This window comes from Artemia franciscana, chromosome 7, assembly GCF_032884065.1.
Source record: "Artemia franciscana chromosome 7, ASM3288406v1, whole genome shotgun sequence".
Classification (NCBI taxonomy): Eukaryota; Metazoa; Arthropoda; class Branchiopoda; order Anostraca; family Artemiidae; genus Artemia; species Artemia franciscana.
In genome coordinates, this window is record NC_088869.1 from 19,884,920 (window position 1) to 19,906,705 (window position 21,786).

The following is a 21,786-nucleotide window of genomic DNA, read 5'->3' on the forward strand; positions in this document are numbered from 1 at the left end:
TCCCTTTTGTCGATTAATAAAAAATTATATTTTAAAAGCAAACAAATCACTTCTTTGCATAGAAGTTTCTGTAGTTTTCTTTTAGTAGCCCTTTGGAAGAAACTGGGGTGAAATCTGCTATACATTTTTTGCTGCTCCGTAAAAATAGATTTATGTAATTTGTTGCACGTACGTATATCCTTTGAGATAGCCTGGTTTTCAATTGAATAAATTTTTGTCAAATAATTTTTGTTGTTGAATAAAGCTTCCTAAGCCCAAAGCAAAGCTATCTATTTTAGAAAATCTCAATATATTGATTTATTATGTCTGGAAGTTTCTCTCTTTTTCCTATTCTTATTGCTATATGAATAGCGCCCCTTATGGCTTAATAAGGTTCCGTTAGTAGCTAATCCTTAGAAAGTAAATAGTAACAGTTATGTGGGGTAGGGGGGGGAGTAGATCATACAATAGGCTAATATTGTTCAGAGACAACACTGCTTTAGAAGAACAGGAACTGTTAATGGGTTTATATTTATCCTCAGTAATAGTGTGTCGTAACCTTGAAAAGATACAGAGTACATACCTAGTGATGCCTACCACACGTTATGCACGTAGTATGGGTAGTACGCAGAACGGGTAGTAATGTATGCAGGAGTTTAAACCTGGGGGAGTATCACATTTTGGTGATTGCCCAGTTTGGTCATATTTAAAAAAAAAATAGGGGAATTATGCCAAAAAAAACTGGGGAAATTTATATATCTCGGAGGGTGCCCGAATCTCCCTCCAGTGCCTCTATATATCGTAGTCGTGAAGTTCTTCAGACAGGGTGACCAACATCTTTGTAGCTGATTGTAGCTAAAAAAAGAACCGTTTTGACAAATCTATTCTCGGTTCAACAAATTCGTTTTAGATTTATATCTTACAGGACATAATTGGTAAAAGTCTGGAAACAATCATGTGATTTTATGCAAAGAGTACCTGAAGTCTAAGCGGGCAGTTCCCATTAAGATGATCGCATAAAGTCAGTACTCAGCGACCAGTAGGTTCCCAATCCTTACACGAGAATATATGTCATAATTTTATGTAATATTTAATGTATTTTTTCCTTTTGTCATTTTTTTGGACAGGCTCTTTGATTTTTGAAATTATTACCTAATATTTTTAATGAAATTGTATTGCTTTTACAGGAGGAACTGGGGTTATTGTTGGCCACCCTTTGGACACAATTAAAGTTCGACAACAAGCACTTGGAGAGCGAAGTAGTTGGCAATGTTTAGTAAAAACTTTCAAGTATGAAGGTGTAAGTCTATTCCCGATATTTCTCTGTTCTATGAAATGTGAGTTTCATAATGGTGATATGTTGAGGTAAACTTTCTTTTTAGCTAGTGCTATTAGATTTGCAGCAGCATTTTCGTTGAACAAATATTAGTTTTAATAAACCTTTTTTTAAGTTTTACGAATTGTTACTACTTCAGTCCATAGTATAAATATATTCGAAAAAATTCAAATATAAATAAATATATATACATATAAGCATCAATATAAACATATATATATATATATATATATATATATATATATATATATATATATATATATATATATATATATATATATATATATATATATATATATATATATATATATATATATACATATACTGTACTTCAGTCCTATGAATGTGATATGAGACAATGAAACTTAAAGTGATTTTGTTGTGACCATCATCGCAAAATCGGCGATTCGGACAGACAAACTGCTACGTCTGCTATCAGAAATTAGCAAAGAACTGTGCTTCAGAAATACACTGTGTGGATGTTTCTTTTGTCACCAAAGTATAAAAGAATTCCTTATAAACTCATTTAAATCTTCAAATGAAATAATGGTAGAACATCGCTCGTTTAATGGTAGAACATCGCTCGTTGATTTTTAAATGTATAATTTGAAATAATATTACTTTTAACCAAAAGTGCTAGAAGTAGTACTTGGGTATTACTTGTGACAATCTTGCACTGGTGGCAGTAGAAATTTTAATTTGGGTTTGACAACACATTGACATTAAACAAAAAATTCGAATTTGTAGCAGAATTTTCTGGTGAATTGAGGTGAATATGAAATTCTGAATATGGAAACCTTGGAGAAAATTATGTGTGATTTTCTTTTCCTTTGTGCATAAATAAGATATAAATAAGTTTAATAAGATATAAATATCTGTTCAAATAAGATATAAAAGACTAGTGCGGTAATTAGCACATGTGTTTGCTTAATTTCATGTATTTTTTTTCATTCAATTCTCTCAAATATATTTTGTTGAGTATCGCCCTAGTTTGTGCAGGCGACGACTCAACTGTGACGGTTGAAATCAACCATGGTTTTTGGTACCAATAAGATATGCTGAATTGCCTTTTTCTCAGGGTCTTGTCTGAAAATCCATGCTTTGCATTTCACTTTGAAACACGTTTACGTTTTCTAACTGATTTTAAGAAAAATGTAGCAGATTTTGTGACTGTCTATACTAAGCTTTATAACATTCTTTGCTTCTCAGCTAGTCCTGGGGACTTCAGGAACAGCTTTGAACGATAGTCGGCTATCCTAGTTGGTGACTTGTTCAATTTCTTTTAAATATAAATTATTCGAGCATCGGTGGGCCACACTGATCGTCCAATGTCCTTCTTTAAAGTAATCTATTTTATAAGGCAGTCCTCGTAAACAGGTATCTTCCTTCCGTGGATTTATATCCACATGAATAGTTTGTTCTTCTGGTTTTTAGAGGAATTTAAGCAAAACCCAACGCACTTCAAAATCACGAAGGACGTTTTCACATTGTGAGGATTTATTTATAAAAATTAGAGCAATGTTCAACTTTTTTTTTTGAAACCCGAAAGACATTGAAATAGTATTTAATACCAGTGTTACCATGACGCGATGAAGTCAGCAGTAAACTTTGTTGTTATGCATCGCACATGCCTTTTTGTATCAGAGTATTCTTCCTATATGTTCATATATTACCTCTGATTGCAGTAAGTATTACCAATTATATTTTAGCATAGGAAAGATGAGTTTAGTCTGGTTTAGATTGAGCATTCAGAAACTTTTTGATTAAAGTTGTTTGCTACTCTGTACTGTTTTTGTTTTTCCATCTGAACTCTGGACATTAGAAATTCTGAACTCCAAAATGCTTTTTTTGCATAGATTGAAACTGGAAGTGAATCTTCAAACAGAATATGTTATCAAATATATTTAACAAATATTATAAAGTGATTGTAATATATAACAAAACATTATGACTTTTGACAATTAAAAAAAATCATGGTCACATATAAAGATGGCATTGTAACTGCTAGGTCAATATTCCAATCTTTTTACATCAGCTAAAAAAAACTTCTGCGTATTAGAAGAAGGTGCAACTCTGAAGTTACATCTTAAAAATCGGCCTGAAGATTGTATTTAAAAATTCAAAGGCTAGTGAGCATAAGGGTATGCTGTATTTAAGGCTCAAGCACATATCGAGACTTTTGCCTCTACTGAGCCGAAAATTGCTGATCAGTACTGCTGCAGTAGTACTGCTGAGCGACATAAAGAGTGTGCAGTAAGGAATTATTATGAAACCTAAAAAGAAAATAATGCTCCATTCAATCCGAAAAACTAAATTCTAATTTTTTAATGATGTAATTTTCAGTAAATAAGAACGCTTCTATCTTTGGCAAAAAAAAACAGGAAAAGTTAAGTGGTTTTTCTAAGATTTCAGGGAACTGGGAAAGTAGGCATCGGCTTTTAGTATTTTTACGTTTATTCGGATCTTTTATTCAACCTGTATAAGTTTTGGCAAGACCGCCCAACTGATTCTAAATAGCTTGGCTACAAAGCATACAAAGCTTATAATGAACGAGATAGAATGTGCAATTAAGGTATTTAATCCCCTTAAATTGTTTTTCTTATAGGTTCGAGGCTTCTTCAAAGGCATGACTTTCCCCATTATATCAAACGGGGTATTTAATTCAATTTTCTTTGGTGTTTATGCAAGTACTCTCAGATTATTCCACGACTCTTCTCCGTCTTCTGAAAAGCCAAGTTACACTAGCGTATATTTGGCTGGTTGCATTGGTGGAGCTGCACAGCTCACTGTGGCGTGTCCAGTTGACCTAATTAAAATAAGACTGCAATCACAGACAGGTAAAACATTATGAATTCCGATAGATAATAACACTGCTAACGACTCATCGTTGCACCAAGCTGCCCGAGGCTTACACAGCTACGCACATTCCTCCTCTATCCCATTCTATTCAAAGCTCTTTATTCACTTCCAGGAGTGAGTCCTTACGACATCCTCCCACCTCAACCGAGAACGACCTACATTTTTTTTTAGCCTAGACGGATAGATGCTTTTATCTCTTTTCTCTACATTAAATAAAAAAAACAAGTTTTTTTAACTGCATGCAAGGAGTGACACTAAAAATTAAAACGAACGGAAATTATTCCGTATATGAAAGGGGTTGTCCCTCCCTCAACATCCCGCTCTTTACGCTAAAGTTTGACTCTTTCTCACAATTCTACTTTTTAAAACAATAAAAAACTTCAGCGTAAAGAGCGAGGTGTTGAGGAGGGGACAACCCATTTCATACACAAAATAATTTATGTTATGTTTAAGTTTTAGTGTCGCTCCTTACTTTAATTCGAAAAAATTTGTTTTATTTATTTAATTTCCGAACGTTTTTGAATTAATGTATGTTTTGATTTTGACTCAGCGCAAATGAATAATCAAAACGAATAATTTTTTTTGTGGCTAAATGGCTTTCTTATAGTTTTGATCGGACAATTTTGATAAATCGAATTGGGGTGGGGGAGGAGTCCTAGTTGCCCTCCAATTTTTTGGTTACTTAAAAAGACAACTAGAACTTTTTTGTTTTTTTACACACGTTTTTATTAGTAATAAATATACGTAACTTACGAATTAACTTACGTAACAAACTTCTATATTTGTTTATTTCTATTATGTATATGAGGGGTTTCGCCCCCTCGTCAATATCTCACTCGTTACAATAAAGCCTGAATTTTGTCCCAATTCTTTAAGAATGGCCTCTGAATCACAAAGGGCGTAGAATAAATAGTTGAAAAAGTTCCCCCTGAAAACATATGTACACTTCCCAGTAACCATAACTATATGTAAACAATGGTCAAAGTTTGTAATTTGTAGCCCCTCCCCCGGGGACTCTGGGGGATCAAGTCGTTCCCTAAAACATAGTTACTAGCTTTTTTGATTATGCTGTCTATGCTATCTCAAAATTTTGATCTGGTGACTTTGGGAAAAAATGACCGTTGGAGGGGGCCTAGGTGCCTTCCAAATTTTCGTCACTTAAAAAGTGCACTAGAACTTTTCATTTCCGTTAGAATGAGCTCTTTTGCCACATTCTATTACCACTGGGTCGATACGATCGCCCCTGAAAACAAAAACACGCATCCATGATCGGTCTTCTGGTAAAAAATACAAAATTCCACATTTTTGTAGATAGGAGCTTGAAACTTCTACCGTAAGGTTCTCTGATGCATTGAATGTGATGGTGTGATTTTCTTTAAGATACTATGACGTTTTGGGGGTGTTTCCCCTATTTCCTTAAATAAGGCAAATTTTCTCAGGCTCATAACTTTTGATGGGTAACACTAAATTTGATGAAACTTATATATTTAAAATCAGCATAAAAAATCCGATTCTTTTTTATGTATCTATTAGTATCAAAATTCCGGTTTTTGTAGTTTTGGTTACTATTGAGCCGGGTTTCTCTTTACTACAGTTCGTTACCACGAACTGTTTGATCCATTATCTTTGAATTAATAGATACATCGTATTACAAAGTAAGGAGCGACATTAAAACTTACAACGAACAGAAATTACTCCATATATGAAAGGGGATGTTTCCTCCTCAACGCCCCGCTCTTTACGCTAAAGTTTGACTCTTTCTCTCAAATCTACTTTTTAAAACAGTAAAAAAATTTAGTGTAAAAAGTAAGTTTTAATGTCGCTCCTTACTTTCAGTTAAAAAAAACTTGTCTTTTTTATTTAATACATATTAAATTTACAGCCTATTCCCTAATACTGCGCACGCTAAATAAATAGGTCCGATCCTAACTTGCCAGATTCATCTTACAGACTGGAAAGATGCTGCTCCAAGCTACCATCTTTTCCAATTTCTGGAAAATTATGCCTTAAATCTTAACCCTGATTGGTCAAAAATTTTACACAAGAAAGTTGGAAAGTCTCCAGATTGAAAAACTATGAAGGGGTCACATAATTCATACTGTGGTCGTGTGTAATTTTGGTTTCGTCAACAAGTGTGGCTATAATACCTTTCTATCTTATGGTATGTCTTTCTTTTGCCAGTTTCATCTGGCACCTAGGCAACATATTTTCTGATTTCAAAGAATTATACCTTAAATCTTCACTCTGGTTTGGATTACTGGATTTAGAACTTTAATGTTTCTTGGCCCAAGCGTTTTTTTCGTTCCGTTTTTGCGAGATTTTGAGGAACTGATAGACCGCAACTGATGAGCCAAAAGTAATCAAAGAGAGAGGTGATAACAAACTCTCACCTGCCATCTTTGGGAGACTTTTGACAGTTTATAGGTGGCCTAGGAATTCCAGCACGGTGGTGGAGTGCACCTGGCACATTGACGATACATCGCATCAGTCCAACTTTTGATGAGCAAAAAATCAGTCAGTGATAATTTATTGTGTCCCCTGGCATTGTGTGCCCTTTGGCCTGGGCCTAGTGGGCCTTTTGGTAGATCCCGGCCTGTTGGTTTGCCAACCATAAAGCTTATTCTTGAAAGTTGAAAATAGCTCAATTTACCAAATTATCCGTGTGTTACATTATGGACGCTGTAGTCGCGCGTAATTTTCATTTGTCCGCAAATCCGAGAATAATATGGCTCGAGCTTAACTCACACCCGCCACTTTATAATCAAGAACAATATCCTGTTCAAAAATCTAAAAATGGTGTCATAACGCTATAACTTAGCAAGGCATATTCAGTATTTTTTTTTCGATGGGGGGTGGAAGGTTGACGAAAAAAGAAAAAATCATCAAAAGTCTGCTCATATGCATTTGTGTTACGTTTTATGGATCGGACAAAAATTTCGAAAGTGGGGAGTTTAAACCAGGCACCCCCTCCCCCTGGATACGGCCTTTCCCGTCAGGTTCAGAATACAAAGAACATATCGTCGAATTATTTTTCATCACAGTTATAGGCTACTTAAAAAATATCGTAAGGTAAAATGTTACTTTGTTACTTTTTACGTCTACTTAAAAAGTAGACGTAAGGTAAAATGTTACTTTGTAAATGTCAGTATAATATATATAATAATAACATTTTTACAATAATATATAATAATAATAATAATCTATAATAATAATCTCATAATAATCTTTTATTTTGACTTGAAACATTCAAATAGTTGACTTCTGGGAAAATTATTGCTTAGCAAGATTAAATTGGTTTATTTACATTGTTGAGTGAAAGAAATTCATATTTTATTATTATTTTTGTTGCTATATGTACAAATTCAGTAATTTTTTCTAATTGTCATTCATTCGGACCTAAAAAGTGGTAAGTGAAAAGATTTTTCACTTAAAAACTTAAAAAATAGCAGTGTAAAAAGCCCAAACATTGGAAAATCTTTAGGTGCAAACAATTAAGCCGAGATGCATAGTAGACACAGGAGCAAAATTTTATCAATCCAAAACAATTTAAGTATAATAAAATAAGAAACTCATACATCGGGCTTATTGCCAAAAGAGAATGCCTGATTTTTGTAGGAATTCCTAAAACCTAGCTGACACTTCTCTAGAAATAGGGTGTCCAGGACGATTTTTAGTACCAATAGGATACCTCTACAACCTCCAAGCAAAAGACTCGATTTCGTGTCAATGACTGATCTCTACAGGGTTGCCACACAGTGACAAAAAATCACTAGATTTTAGTAATTTTCTGGTTGAATTAGCGATTATCTTCAGTAATCTAGTAATTTATTAGCAAATATAGTGATTTTTGTTTAGAAAATATAAAAAACACTAAAAATAGTGATAAATCACTAGGGGTGGCAACCATGGTTCTCTACAAGTACATCCATCATGCAACCTGGCTCCGAAGAGCTGTGTCAACTTGCTCCACTGTTTTTCAAGTCAATACGGCAGACACAAAAACATGGCATGGTTAAATTACACACAAGAACAGACAACCCCCGCACTGAGCACATGAAGAACAGCTATGTAAGATATTATCATAGATTTATAATTTTGAAGCCCACTTAAAGCTAGCCAACTGAAGTGCACACTAAACATTAGTATCCAAGCTAGGCTATTGAAAACGGTAATCAAATTACATCGTATTAGAATGAAACATATTATAAAAAATAAAATACCAATGGAAGCGCAAATTAGACTTGTCACCAAGAATTTTCTTGCAACCAGTAATGCAACGTGAAATAATCGATTCAATTCAATGGGTTTGAGTTCCCCTCTGTGATAGACACCTTGGGAACTATGTCACTGGATCATATTACTTTCACACTTCAATATATTTAAAGTTTGTAGTCTTTTCCGATGTCACTACTGTATCACCATTCTCACTATTTCAGGTTGTCGTTTAATTTATTTACCCCTTCAAGGATCGAGAATAAACTGACAGGGTTGAATCTTTCTCTAAGAAATTGTTTATATTTTCTCTCTTTTTCCTGTATAGCTCACAGTCCAATTGCATATGCTCCACTGTTTCATCTTTTGAGCAGCTTATACATGTGCTATCTTCACCATCAAGTCTTGCTCTATAATCATTAGTGCCACAGTGACCTGACCCAAGTCTGAACAGTAACCGGCCTTCTCGTCTTCTCAGCTTGTATATTGATTTTTCAAACTTCCGCTACATGTTGCATGTAACAAATGGGTTACCAGTCTCATCTCTTATATTCTCAAAACTTTCTTGCCATGCAGATTTGCGAATATATTCAAGTTGACCGATTATTATAGGGGTGGAACAACCTAGAAACGTTCCTTGTGAAGCTGCAGCTTTTGCTACGTGAAATAACCATTCTCAACGAAATCAAATTTCAAAACTAACGCGTTTAATAAAAGCAAAGAAAAAAGGCACAAGGAACTTTGAAAATCCCAGACGATCTGATATCTATTTAATTAGACGTATTTGGACATTAAATATCCGTTTGGAATTGTCTCTCGAGGGAAAATGTCCCTTAAAACCGTGAAAATGTCCTTTAATAGGAATTTCATTTATCACTCTAGGCTGATAAATCAGAAAAGTTGTTGACTAGTAGCATATAAGGTCCTAAGTTTTGAGGGGTCTTGTGCCATAAAAAGTTTTCAGTGCAACTGCCGCCAGAACATCTTCTGGTAAACCATATCCCCTTTTTTTTCGCTAAAAGCACATTATTTCGCTATTTTCTTTTTGGGAAATAGATGATACAGTTTTTTAGGATATTGTTGAGTCCACTGGGAACTGGAAAAAGAACAATTAACGGACAAAATTTTTGAACATCCATATGAAAAGAGATTCTCAGCCCAAACACGGATTTCCCCTGTGCCTGTCTGGTGTTTCCTGTAATTTATATCGGGCGTTTTTACAATATTTTTCGTTTGTTAATGACTATTTAACTTTCTATGTTTTTTTTAACCTTTGACAGTGCAATATACTTTCAGGACTAGGAAGTAATAGTAAAATTTGGAAAAATCACTATGAATCCAACTTAAAAGGACCCATTTCATGCATAAGAGAAATCGTTAGGACTTGTGGCGTTAAAGGACTCTACAGAGGACTGTCTATTATGTGTTTAAGGTAGGCCATTTTGAGTTTTGATGTCAATGAGTATTTTTACCCCATTAAACTACGTAAGCATAACAAATAAAACAAAAAAAATAAATAAACGCTAGGAGATGGTAACGCTTCCAATGTACATTAACACCATTTTGAGTTGAGTCATGAGTTTGCACATGCGCTTACCTATTCCAAATACCTACTTGTTCAGCTGTTGCCTGTCTAGCTCCTAAGGGTATAAATGAGAGGCTAGGTAAGAAAAGGTAAGTTTGATGCGAGAAGAGATAGGTTTAGGGCAAATATAGGCAGTGAAAAACTCATTCCTCTTTTTGGACTTGTTTCAATATGGACCCCTAACTGTAAGAATTTATCAACCAGGCTCATAGAATCAAGAAATAAACGCTTTTAACATAATTTTTCAGTCTTTCGCCCCCCGTTGCGATACCTTCTTAAATTTACAGGCGATATCGGAATTTACTCCTCTTCAGGCTGTTAAAGCAATCCGTATATGAGTAAACTCTAGGAAAATTTTCTTTTTTATTTGTGCGTTTTAGTCCTTATTTTTAGGAAACACAAAGATAATAAAAGTCAACTATAGAGATATTAGAGATTTATAGAAGGCCAAACAAGTGAAGATCTAATATTCTCTTTGTCTTTTCTTATACCAAAGGATTTGAATAATTTCTAAAACTGCTTTGGCTAAACATGATAATACAAGAAAACGCGAGAAAATGAAGGGATTTACACCCAGTGGAAGCAAAGATGGGAGATACAAATTTTTCGGCCTCAGTGTACAAAGAAGAATAGACAAATCTAAAAAAAAATTGAGATTTGTCAATTCTTCTTTTTGCAGTGAGAACAACTGAGCGGAGGTGTCAAATGATCTTTTGATTTAATCACTTGGTTTTCCTACGTTTTCTCTATCTAGCAAAGGATTTTGATGATCGATACTAATCTAGATTTATAACTTTCATTTTTATCAGTTGCTAAAAATACTTATAGTGGGTCAAAATAGTTCTCTTCGTCTTTTCATATACAAAAGAATTTGAATAATTTATACAACGATATTGGCTAAGCATGGCAATACAAGAAAACTTAAGAAAACGAGGTGATTTACACCCAGTGGAAGAAAAGGAGGAAAATGTGAATATTCCGGCCAATCAGCCGCACTGTTTTTTTTTTTTTTACTTTTTTGACTTTTATTTACATAATAAACAAAAATATAAACTGTTACAGATATAAATCACTACGCTAGGGAAAAATTTAAATTTTGCTAATGTGTAGCGATTAACTACACAAACGTTCCTAAAGGCATCCTTAATTAAAAATAATAATAAAAAAAACCTACATAAATGTTCCTAGAAGCATCCTACACTATTAAAACAATAATTAAAAAGAAAAAAGACAATCCCAAAAAGAAACATAAGCTCAAATTTCTTCTTGCAGTCTGAACAACTAGGTGGAGGTGTCGGTTGATAAACTTCTATTTCCTTTCTGTTTTGTTTCACTGGCTGTGAATCACCTCATGATTCACAGCCAGTGAATTACCAACTTTTACTTTTATCAGCTGCCAAAAATCATTTAATATCAGAAAAGCTAAATTTTAGCTTTATAGATGTCAGCAACTGCCCTAATGAAAAATTTCAGCGTAAGTCTTTTACTCATTTTTCGCGTCCCCATAGATTAAATGAAATGCTTTTTCTTTAAAATATGGAAAAAAGAATCGAAGGTGATTATAAATAATTTGACTTATCAACGGCACAATTTTCGAAATTAATACAAGTAAAAAACAGGTTTTGCGATAATAAGAAAAATTGAAAATTACCCAGTCTTTCATGAAAATGGCATATGTACATTTAGCTACAATAGGCTGTTGTTTGGTGGCACCATATTTAGTAGCTCTATTGTGCAAAACCACCGTAAAATTTTCTTAAATTTTTATTTGAATTGATGGGTTGATTATTCTTCCCTTTCAAACCAAATCAATAATTGAGTTCCAATTTTAATTTTAATCTGCCAACCTTGTGGTGAACGCAAAGAGGTTTAATACATAGTCTCCATGGGAGAACGTGTGCACCAATTTCTAATTAAGTTGTAAAATTACTGCTCAAATTCTATTAGATTGTAATATGTTTTTGGAGATTTGGAGAGTAGCTCTTGTTGGGAGAATTTCGTAGGATTTGGCCAAAAAACTAGCAAAGGTACTTCCGATTAGATTGCCTTAAATTGAACTGGGATAGGGTTAATTCTTTGTTTTTGTCGGTTTTTTATTTGTTTAAAAAACCAAAAACAAGTATAAACAAATCCAAATAATTTTTCAATTGGAAAACTACCAAAAACAATCGTCAATAAATAAATCAAACCCAACACGAGCAGAAATTACTATAAATAACCGAGTCAAAGTGGAAACGAGCAGAAACCACGATGAGTGGGATTAACGCCCACCGAGGCTAAGACCAGAACATAATTTGCACTTAACTGAGATTAATCTTTATTTCGAGCTGAATCTTCCTATTTCTCATAATTTTTGAAAAAAAAATTACAACCCAAATTATTGAACAAGACAATAAACGAATGTGGATTGACAGTTTAATATGCATATACTGATCTTTCTTCCTCAAAATCTTAAGTAATTTTGGATTTATTAAAGTTAAAAAACTAAAAATATTTAAAATGTTTTTTATTTCACTAAGGTGTAAATTACATTCTGGTCTTCAGAAGGCATGGAGGACGTCAAACCCTCTCATCTTAGTGTCTGGTCGTTTTGAATTTGACTCGGTTATTTATTGTAATTTCTGTTTGCTTGGATTTCATTTATTTGTTGATGGTTATTTTTGCTAGTTTTACGCTTGGAAAATATTTGACTTCATTTTGGCTCATTTTTGGTTGAATGTAGCTCTTTACTTTTCTTCGAAAACCTTGCTTCAAGGGAAATTTTTTAAAATTAATTTCTTCTTGGTTTTTGATTGACAGTGTTATTCGTTGGAAAGTAATAGAATAATCTAAATCTTTTCGGTTTTTCTAAAAGGATCTATAGTTCGAGTCCATAGATTACTATTTATATATTGAAGAAAAATGTTCAACAATTTTGAATTGCATACGTCCTTCTGAAAATCCGGACACACATAGTATTGTTTAATTTAGTGTTACGCATTATAAAGTTAAGTTTTCTGAAATGGGTTTGTTGAAAGAGTTTTCTGTAAACAATACATTGTTTCAACATTCCCAAATTTTTTTGCCTGAATACCTTTAGCTTTATTAGCATTATCACCTCTAGTAATAGCAGTATCAGTAGAATTAGTAGTAGCCTTAGTAGCATTACCAGTAGTATTAGTAATAGCTGTACCAGTCGTAGCAGTGGTAACTGTAGCCAGTTGTAGTACTTGAAAATACTGCTTTTTGGTTAGTCCAAAATCCCCCACAACAAGCCCTGTAAGTTTCAACTTCACACAACAAGTCTTTCCTAAGATATTGCTGATACGCCCTATTAATAACCTGCATAAATACGGCTTGTCGTGGCTCACTTCAACTTTCCCCCTTAGTATTCCCTGAAAATTTCACCTTCATACACTTAGTCATAGTTGTAATAGCAGTGACAGTAGTAGTAAGAGTGCTAGTAGCATTAGTTGTAGGACTAGTAGTGGTATTAACAGTAATAGCACCGGTACTAATAGCAGCTGTAGTATGAATATGTTGTCTTTTGGTCAGTTGAACATCCCCATCAAGCCCTGGAACTTTCAACTTAGTACAATTAGCCATTGCTATGATATTGCCGAAATGCTCTTTGATAACCTGTAAATCCATAGGGTGTTTTGATTTACTTGAACTTCCCTCTCAACATTTGTTTCAACACAAATTTAAATCTTAATACTTTTAGTGTTAGTAGTAGTTACAATGGGAAGTTGTAGCGGGAGTAGTCGTGGTAGTAGTTGTAGCAGTGGTGGTAGTACTAGTAGTAGTGTGCGAGCATGGCCCCTTGGTCAATAATCTTCCCTTTTAACTATTCCCTGAAAGTTCTAGCTTAATTTTCTAATCCATTCCTGAAATTTGTCCTATTGACAATCTGCATGCACAAAGGGCATTTTGATTTAGTTTAAATTTCCTCTCTGTTTTCTCTCATTTTTTTTTAGTTTAGTTTTCTCACTATATTCTTTCAAATTTTCACAAATTTTCTCTACTTATATTTTTACAAATTTTGTATAAAATTTCAAACTTCTTAATAGTACTAGTATCATATTAGTAGCGGTAGTGGGAGCATCAGTAGTAGCAGTAGTAGTAATCTATTGATAGTAGTATTAACAGTAGTAGCAGCAGTGGGAATAGCAGTAGTAGTAATCACATGTTGCCTTTTGACCAGAACCCCCTCATGATGCTCTGTAAGTTTCAGTTTGATGTGCGAAGCCGTTCCAAAGATATTGTTGATGCCCCATTTTGACAATCTTTATTCAGATATTCTTTAATTCTCGCTGAAGAAGCAGTAGCTGTTGTGGTAGTAGTGGTAGTAGTAATAGTAGTAGTAGTAGTTGTTGCTGTTGTAGTAGTTGTAGAAGTGTGCAATTATCGTCTTTTGGCTAATTGATCTTCCATTTTAAGCATTCCTTGAAAGTTCCAACTTAATACCCTAATCCATTCCCGAGATACAGTCCTTTGACAATCTACATGCACATAATGTGTTTTTATTTAGTTCAAGTTTCCCCTCTATATTCCTTGAAATTTTCATCTTCATACCCTTAGTCTTAATAGTACTAGTATTATGGTAGTAGTGGTAGTAATAGGAGCAGCAGTAGAAGTATTAGCCTTGTATTGGCAGTAGTAGTAACATTAGTAGCAACAGTATTAATAGCAGTAGTGGTATACACTTGTTGCCTTTTGGTCAGTTGAAATACCCTTATGATGCACCGGCGTTCTTCAGCTCGATACGGTTTACCATTCCAAAGATATTGCTGATGCGCCTTTTTGACAATTTGTATGTACTTAATATGTTCCGATTTAGTTCAGCTTTCCCCTCAATGTTCCTCAAATTTTCACTTCAATTTCCTAAGCCTTGGTAGTACTCGCTACAGAAGTAGTAGTTTTAGTGGTAGCAGTGATAGTAGTAGTAGTAGTAGCATTAGTAGTTGTAGCAGTTTTAGTAGTAGTAGCAGTAGCGTGCAAAATTGTCAAAAGCGCGTATCAGCAATATCTTTGGAACGGCCTACCGTATCGAGCTGAAGAATTCCAGTGCATCATAAGGGGATGTTCAACTGACCAAAATGCAACAAGTGCATATTGCTACTGCTATTAATACTGTCTTTTTAGTCAATTGATCATTCCCCTTATCATTTTCTTTGAGTTCCAATTGAATAAGCTCAGTCATTCCTGAGTTACGCCTTTTTAACGACCCATATGCACAATGCTTTGACTTGGTTCAACACTACCCTCACAATCTCTGAAAATTCACCTGAATGCCCTCCGTGAGTTTTGGACACTAACGGTCAAACATGCCCACCTTTCTTAATAACAAAAACAACATGTAATCAATGGGTGAACTACATAACTTACTGCCCTTGCCTTGAGGGCTATTGGATGGAGGGAGGGTTGATATCCCAAAAGACATGGCTACTCGACCTTTTGACAATGCTGAACAAAATGGGTATCTGAAAATTTTGATTGGATGTGTTTGGCGAGTTGAGGGGCGTGGAAGGACGGCTAGTTGTCTTTTTATCACTTTTGACTATTCAAAAGGGCATTAGAGCTTTCAATTTTCAATTGAATGAGCTCTTTTTGAAGTTTCTACGACAACTCTTTCAATACAAAGTGCCTTGGTAAAAAAAAAAATGAAAAAAATATTGTGCCCATTTCGCTATTTATTTAGGCAGCGCTGTTGCGCTGTCTATTGGCATTAACGAACAACCATCATTAAGAAATAAATTTAAAATTGATAGATACCAGTAATATCAGCAACATTAGCATATGGCCTAGCTGGCACGTACACTGGATTTTTTTTTAGAGAGGAGGGGATCAATAAGAAAAAATATTCAATGACATTGCTGTTTTGTTGCTTTTGTAGGAATTTCATATACCAAAATTTCCGAGGAATTCTATTTTTATGTTCTTGATAATCCCATTTTGCCTTTACGCTTTGTTTTTTTATTTAAACATTAAGTTTCTACCAGGTCTTTATTTGATTTTCTTTTTATTAACCTCGTTAAGAAAAGGACATTCCTTTTTATCTTGGGTAACCCCAGGGAACAACCTGTTTAAATATTTCATTATTAATAGCACATCTAATAGGACTATCTTACAACGTTAATCCATTGATATATTTATTTCTTTATAGAGACATTCCTTCCTTTGGAATTTACGTAGTGACCTACGATGTAATAACCGACATTTTCAAATCAAAAGGTTTCAAAGAAGAGGCTGGTGTGGTAATTATTGCAGGTGGACTTGCAGGTAGGCTGCGCCTTGTGAAAACCTGACACAAGATAATATTCATTCACAATGAAATAAACAAACAATGAATATACTAATCTCCACAAAGGCCCCTTGGCCTGTAAGAATGACATACAAGTCGTTTAAAGCAATTAAATCAGAGAATAAAAAGAAAGGAAAAAGAGAGAAAAAATAGTGTTGCAAGGGTTATGACATCACTCAACAAAAACCAAAAATTAGACTCAAGAAAAAAAGAATAAATGTATTAGGAATTAAATAGATTACGAATCGTACGCAATCAATCCTATACAAAAAAAGAAGAAACCTTTAAAAAGTCAAAAAATTTTACTTATTTTTTTGAACAAGTTAAAAGGGTGTCACCTTCGAGCTGATTCACACAACTAGTAAAACACTATTACTGCTACTACTGTTTCTATTACTGCCTCTACTCTTATGATACTACTACAATTAAGTCTACGCGTATGCAAAATGAAAATTTGTCAGAATATTGAGGGGGAATTTGAATTAAATCAAAACAGACAATATGCATGTAGATTGTCAAAAAGGCGTATCTCGAGAATGGATTTGGGTATTAAGTTGGCCTTTCAGAGAATGCTTAAAAGGGAAGAACAATGGACAAAAAAGGCATGTGTACATGTCATTACTAACATTACTGTCACTGCTACTTTTACTATTACTGCTACTACTACTGCTAAATTACTCCAACTACTACTTCAATTGTAGTGACTTGTAAGGCTTAGAGTACTAAGATGAAATAAGCGTCAAAAAAGGGTCAAAAGGGCACATCAGCAATATTTTTGGAACGACTTACGGTACAAAGGTGAAACTTCCGGGGCATCACGAGGGGGGTATTAAACTGACCAAAATTCTACATATACATGCTACTGCTGTTATTAATACCGCTGCTACTACTATTACTACTACTACTACTAATACAACGCAAATACTTCTACTACTATTCCTACTACCAACACTATTACTGTGATCCTAGTACTATTAAGGCTAAGTTTATAAGGGTGAAAATTTGAGTGAATATTGAGGGCAAATTTGAACTAAATCAAAAGACACTATGTGCATTCAGATTGTCAAAAGGGTGTATTTCAAGAATTGATTTGGGTATTAAGTTGGAACTTTCAGAGAATGTTTAAAGGCGAAGATCATCTGACCAAAAGGCAACATATGCACGCTACTACAAATGCTACTAGCACTGCTTCATTTACTACTACTTCAACTACTACTTTTATTGCAACTACTTGTAGGACTAAGAGCATTAAGATGAAAATTTCAAGAAGTATATGAATATGCATGCTATCAAAAGGAAATACCAGTAATTCCATAGCAATGGCTAATGAAGTTGAAACTTCCAAGACTTGATGACAGGGATGTTCATCTGAACAAAAGGCAATATTTTAATACTACTGCTGCTACTTGTACTAGTGTTATTACTGTTAATACTACTAATAGCACTACTAATGCTACTATTGTGACTGCTATTCAAATTATGCCCAAGGGTATGAAGGTGAAATTTTCTGGAAAATTTTAGGGGGAAACACGTATTCTGTATGCAGGTAGTCAAAAGGGCATATCATCAAAATATTAGGAACAGTTTTGTGTCTTAAGTTGAAACTGACAGGGCTTGTTGTGTGAGTGTTGAACTAACCAGAAGACAATATTTGCATCATAATGTTACTGATTCCACTCATACTCATACTACTACTACTACTACTATTATTGCTACTGCTACTACTACTACTACTGCTAATAAATCTATGGCTACTACTATTGATCCTACTGCTACTACTATTACTGCTGTTACTATTACTACTGGTGCTAATACTACTGCTATTAAAGCTAAAGGTATTAAGGCGAACATACTGGGCAATATTGAAACTGTATTGAATTAAATTGAAACACACTATGCCCACACAGGTTGAAGAGCACGTTTCTGCATTGCTTCAGGAACGGTTGATGGTTTTAAGTTTGAGAGTTTCATCGTGTGTTGAAGGGGATGTTGAAGAAAACCAAAGGGCTATGTGCATACTGCTACTATTGCTACTACTGCTACGACAACTATTGGTACTGCACAAGCTAATGGTATGAAGGTGAGGGCATTGGAAAATCGTCTGAAGTAATGAAAATCCAAAATGAAGAAGAAAGAAAAATGGGGTTAGAAGATAAGCGACAAGGAGAATCAACACGTGCCAAAATTGAAAATTATTATTATGATGTTTGGGTTTGGGATTTTCACATGGATAAGGTCATCAATGCTTACCATGCTTTTGTTTAAAAAACAAAGTAACAGCGAAATTTGCTTCATGGTGAGAAAAGTCGACAAAAAATGTCATGATGGGGCAAAAGTCGACATTCAACATTTCATAAAAGCTCCAAGTAATGAAATTTCTATAAGTAAAGACATTAGAGTTTATAAGGCGGTTAGCCAAGAACCTGATACTGCAACAGCGTCTGTTAAAGAACAAAGGTTCGGCGTTATGTTTTTCATAATGACAAAAGACAACCCAAGTCAAGAAATAAAGGTCCAATAACAAATAAAAACGTAATTTTACCAATGTACTGGTTCTAAGTTAAGGTTATTTAAAATGTTTAAGGGGTTGATTGATGAGAATATAGCACATATAAATGTGATTAGAAAATTAGTGAAAGTGAGAATCACAACAGCTAAAGAAAAAGGCATGGAACAAACGACAGCGAAAATCAAATTGAATCGCAAACGGTATTTTGAACAATGATCAGTGGTTGGAAACTGGAAAAGACGTATTTATAATTTATAACGTCTTTACAAATTAAATGAGATGATGTATGAATCTAAACTGCCAAAGCAAAAGGCGTGGAAGAAACTTTCTGAGGTAAAGATAAACAAAATTAGACAAAGAAATCTACTTTTGGAAAACAAGGAACAGCGATGGATGGCCACAAAACGATCTAAATAGGCCAGGATCTTAAGAAAGAATTCGTATTTTTCATAGGGTGGCTGTACCGAACCTGTGGTAACATCACGGTATCAAGAAAAGGTTAGAAGACAAGTGACAATGAGAATCCATATATAGAAGCCTGCCGCGTGTCGAGTGTCGGGGTCCGGTACTCTCGGTCTTTCTCTCTCTCTCTCTCTCCATATGCTCGTTGTCGCATATATTGTAGCCGCAGATTTCTTTGTGCTTTGTTTTTGTTCGTCATCACCTCAAACATTTTTTCTATGCCTTTTGCTTTAGTTGTTCGGATTAAATCGTCATCTTACATAATTTTACATGCGCCATAGATACCAAAAATGGCAAGATCACTCCTTGGGAAAAAATGATATACATTCCTTTTTAAGTTCAAATTAAATAAAAAAACTAGTTTTTTTCAACTGAAAGTAAGGAGCAACATTTTAACTTAAAGCAAACAGAAATTATTACGTGTATAAGGGGGTTCCCCCCCTGGGCAATACCTCGCTCCTTACGCTAAAATTTGAATTTTGTTTCAATTTTTTGAGAATGACCCCTAAATCACAAAGGCCGTTTAATTAGAATAAAAAGCTTTTTTTAAAGCACTAAAAACTTCAGCGTAAAGAGCGATGTATTGACTAGGGAGATAACCCCTTCATATACGCAATAATTTTCGTTCGTTCTAAGTTTTAGTGTTGCTCCTTAGTTTCAGTTGAAAACTTATCTTTAAATTTTAATTTCTGATCATTTTCAACAATTCTGGGAAATCTGGTGCCCCTTCATACAAAATATCCTTCCCCCATGAAAAATTCCTCCATGGAAAGATCCTCCCACGTCACAGCCGACCCCCTCCCCCACCCGAAAAAATCCCCCTGGAAACGTATATATACTTCCCAATAACCAATACTATATGTAAACAACGGGCAAAGTTCACAACTTGCAGCCCCTCCCCTGAGGGTTGTGGTGGATTAAGTCATCCTTAAAGACATAGTTATTAGATTTTTCGACTATGCTGAACAAAATAGCTATCTCAAAATTGTGATCGGGTGACTTTGGGAGAAGTCACTGTAGTAAGGAGCGACCCGGCTCAATAGCAACCGAACCTCTAAAAAATGGAATTTTGATACCAATAGCTACATCAAAAGAATCGCATTTTAATGCTGATACTAAATATATAAGTTTCATCAAGATTAGGCTTACCCATCAAAAGTTACGACCTGAGAAAATTTGCCTTATTTTAGAAAAAAAAGGGGAATCACCCCCTAAAAGTTATATAATCTTAACGAAAATCACACCATCAGATTCAGCGTATCAGAGAACCTGATGTTAGAAGTTTTAAGCTCCTATCTACAAAAATATGGAATTTTGCATTTTTTGACAGAAGACAGATCACGAATGCGTGTTTATTTGTTTTTTGTTTTGTTTTTTTTTTGTTGTGTTTTTTCCCCAGGGCTGATTGTATCGACTCTGTGGTCCTAGAATGTCGCGAGAGGGCTCATTCTAACCGAAATTAAAAGTTCTAGTTTCCTTTTTAAGTGACCAAAACATTGGAGGGCACTTAGGCCCCCTTCCACGCTCAATTTTTTCCCAGAGTCACCGGATCAAAATTATGAGATGGTCATTTTATTCACCATAGTCGAAAGACCTAATAACTATGTGTTTGGGTACGTGTTACTCCACCACAGTCCCCGTGGGAGGGGCTGCAAGTTACAAACTTTGACGTGTGTTTGTATATAGTAATGGTTATTGGGATGTGTATATCCTCCTGTTTTCAGGAGGATATTTTTGGTTTGGGGGTAGGAGATCACGCGGGAGGATCTTTCCATGGAGTAAGAGAATTTCAATAAAGGGGCGCAGGATTTACTAGCATTATTTATAAAAAAAACAATTAAAAAATAAATACGAAAAGTTTTTTCTACTGAAGGTAAGGAGCAGCGTTAAAACTTACAACGAACAGAAATTATTACATATATATGGGGTTTACCTCATCGTTATACCTCGCTCTTTACGGTAAAGTATTTTTAGTAGTTTCAACTATTTATTCTACGGCCTTTGTGATTCAGGGGTCATTTTGAAGGAACCGGGACAAAATTTGAGCTTTAATGTAAAGAGCGAGGTATCGACGAGGGGTGAACCCCCTCATGTACACAATAGAAACATACGAATATAGAAGTTCGTTACGTAAGTTAATTCGTAAGTTATGTATATTTTTACTAATGAAAACGTTCATAAAAATTTAAAAGTTGTAGTTGCCTTTTTAAGTAATCAAAAAGTTGGAGGGCAACTAGACGTACTCCCTTGCTCTTTTTTTCTTACAATTTTCTAAAAAAAAATTATTTCTCTCCGATTAAAACTATGAGAAAGCCATTTAGCCAAAAAAAAAAATTAATATGCGAATTCTGTTTTAATTATTTATTTACGGAGAGCCAAGATAAAACATGCATTAATTCAAAAACGTCCAGAAATTAAATAAAAAAAAACACGTTTTTTTTAACTGAAAGTAAGGAGCGACATTAAAACTTAAAACGAACAGAAATTACTCCGCATATGAAAGGGGCTTTTCCTCCTCAACACCCTGCTCTTTAGGCTAAAGTTTGTTACTGTTTTAAAAA

At 34.5% G+C, this 21,786-nt stretch overlaps 1 protein-coding gene across 2 annotated transcripts in view; it reads left to right on the forward strand.

The window, feature by feature from the left end:
* Positions 1–21,786, forward strand: part of LOC136028950 (solute carrier family 25 member 45-like) — a 57,075-nt gene that overhangs the window by 27,050 nt on the left and 8,239 nt on the right. For both annotated transcript variants that reach the window (XM_065706948.1, XM_065706949.1), the window contains exons 3-6: positions 1,167–1,279; positions 3,921–4,152; positions 9,683–9,818; positions 16,117–16,232. In XM_065706948.1, coding sequence (XP_065563020.1) covers positions 1,167–1,279; positions 3,921–4,152; positions 9,683–9,818; positions 16,117–16,232 — 597 coding nt within the window. The remainder of the gene's footprint in view (positions 1–1,166; positions 1,280–3,920; positions 4,153–9,682; positions 9,819–16,116; positions 16,233–21,786) is intronic.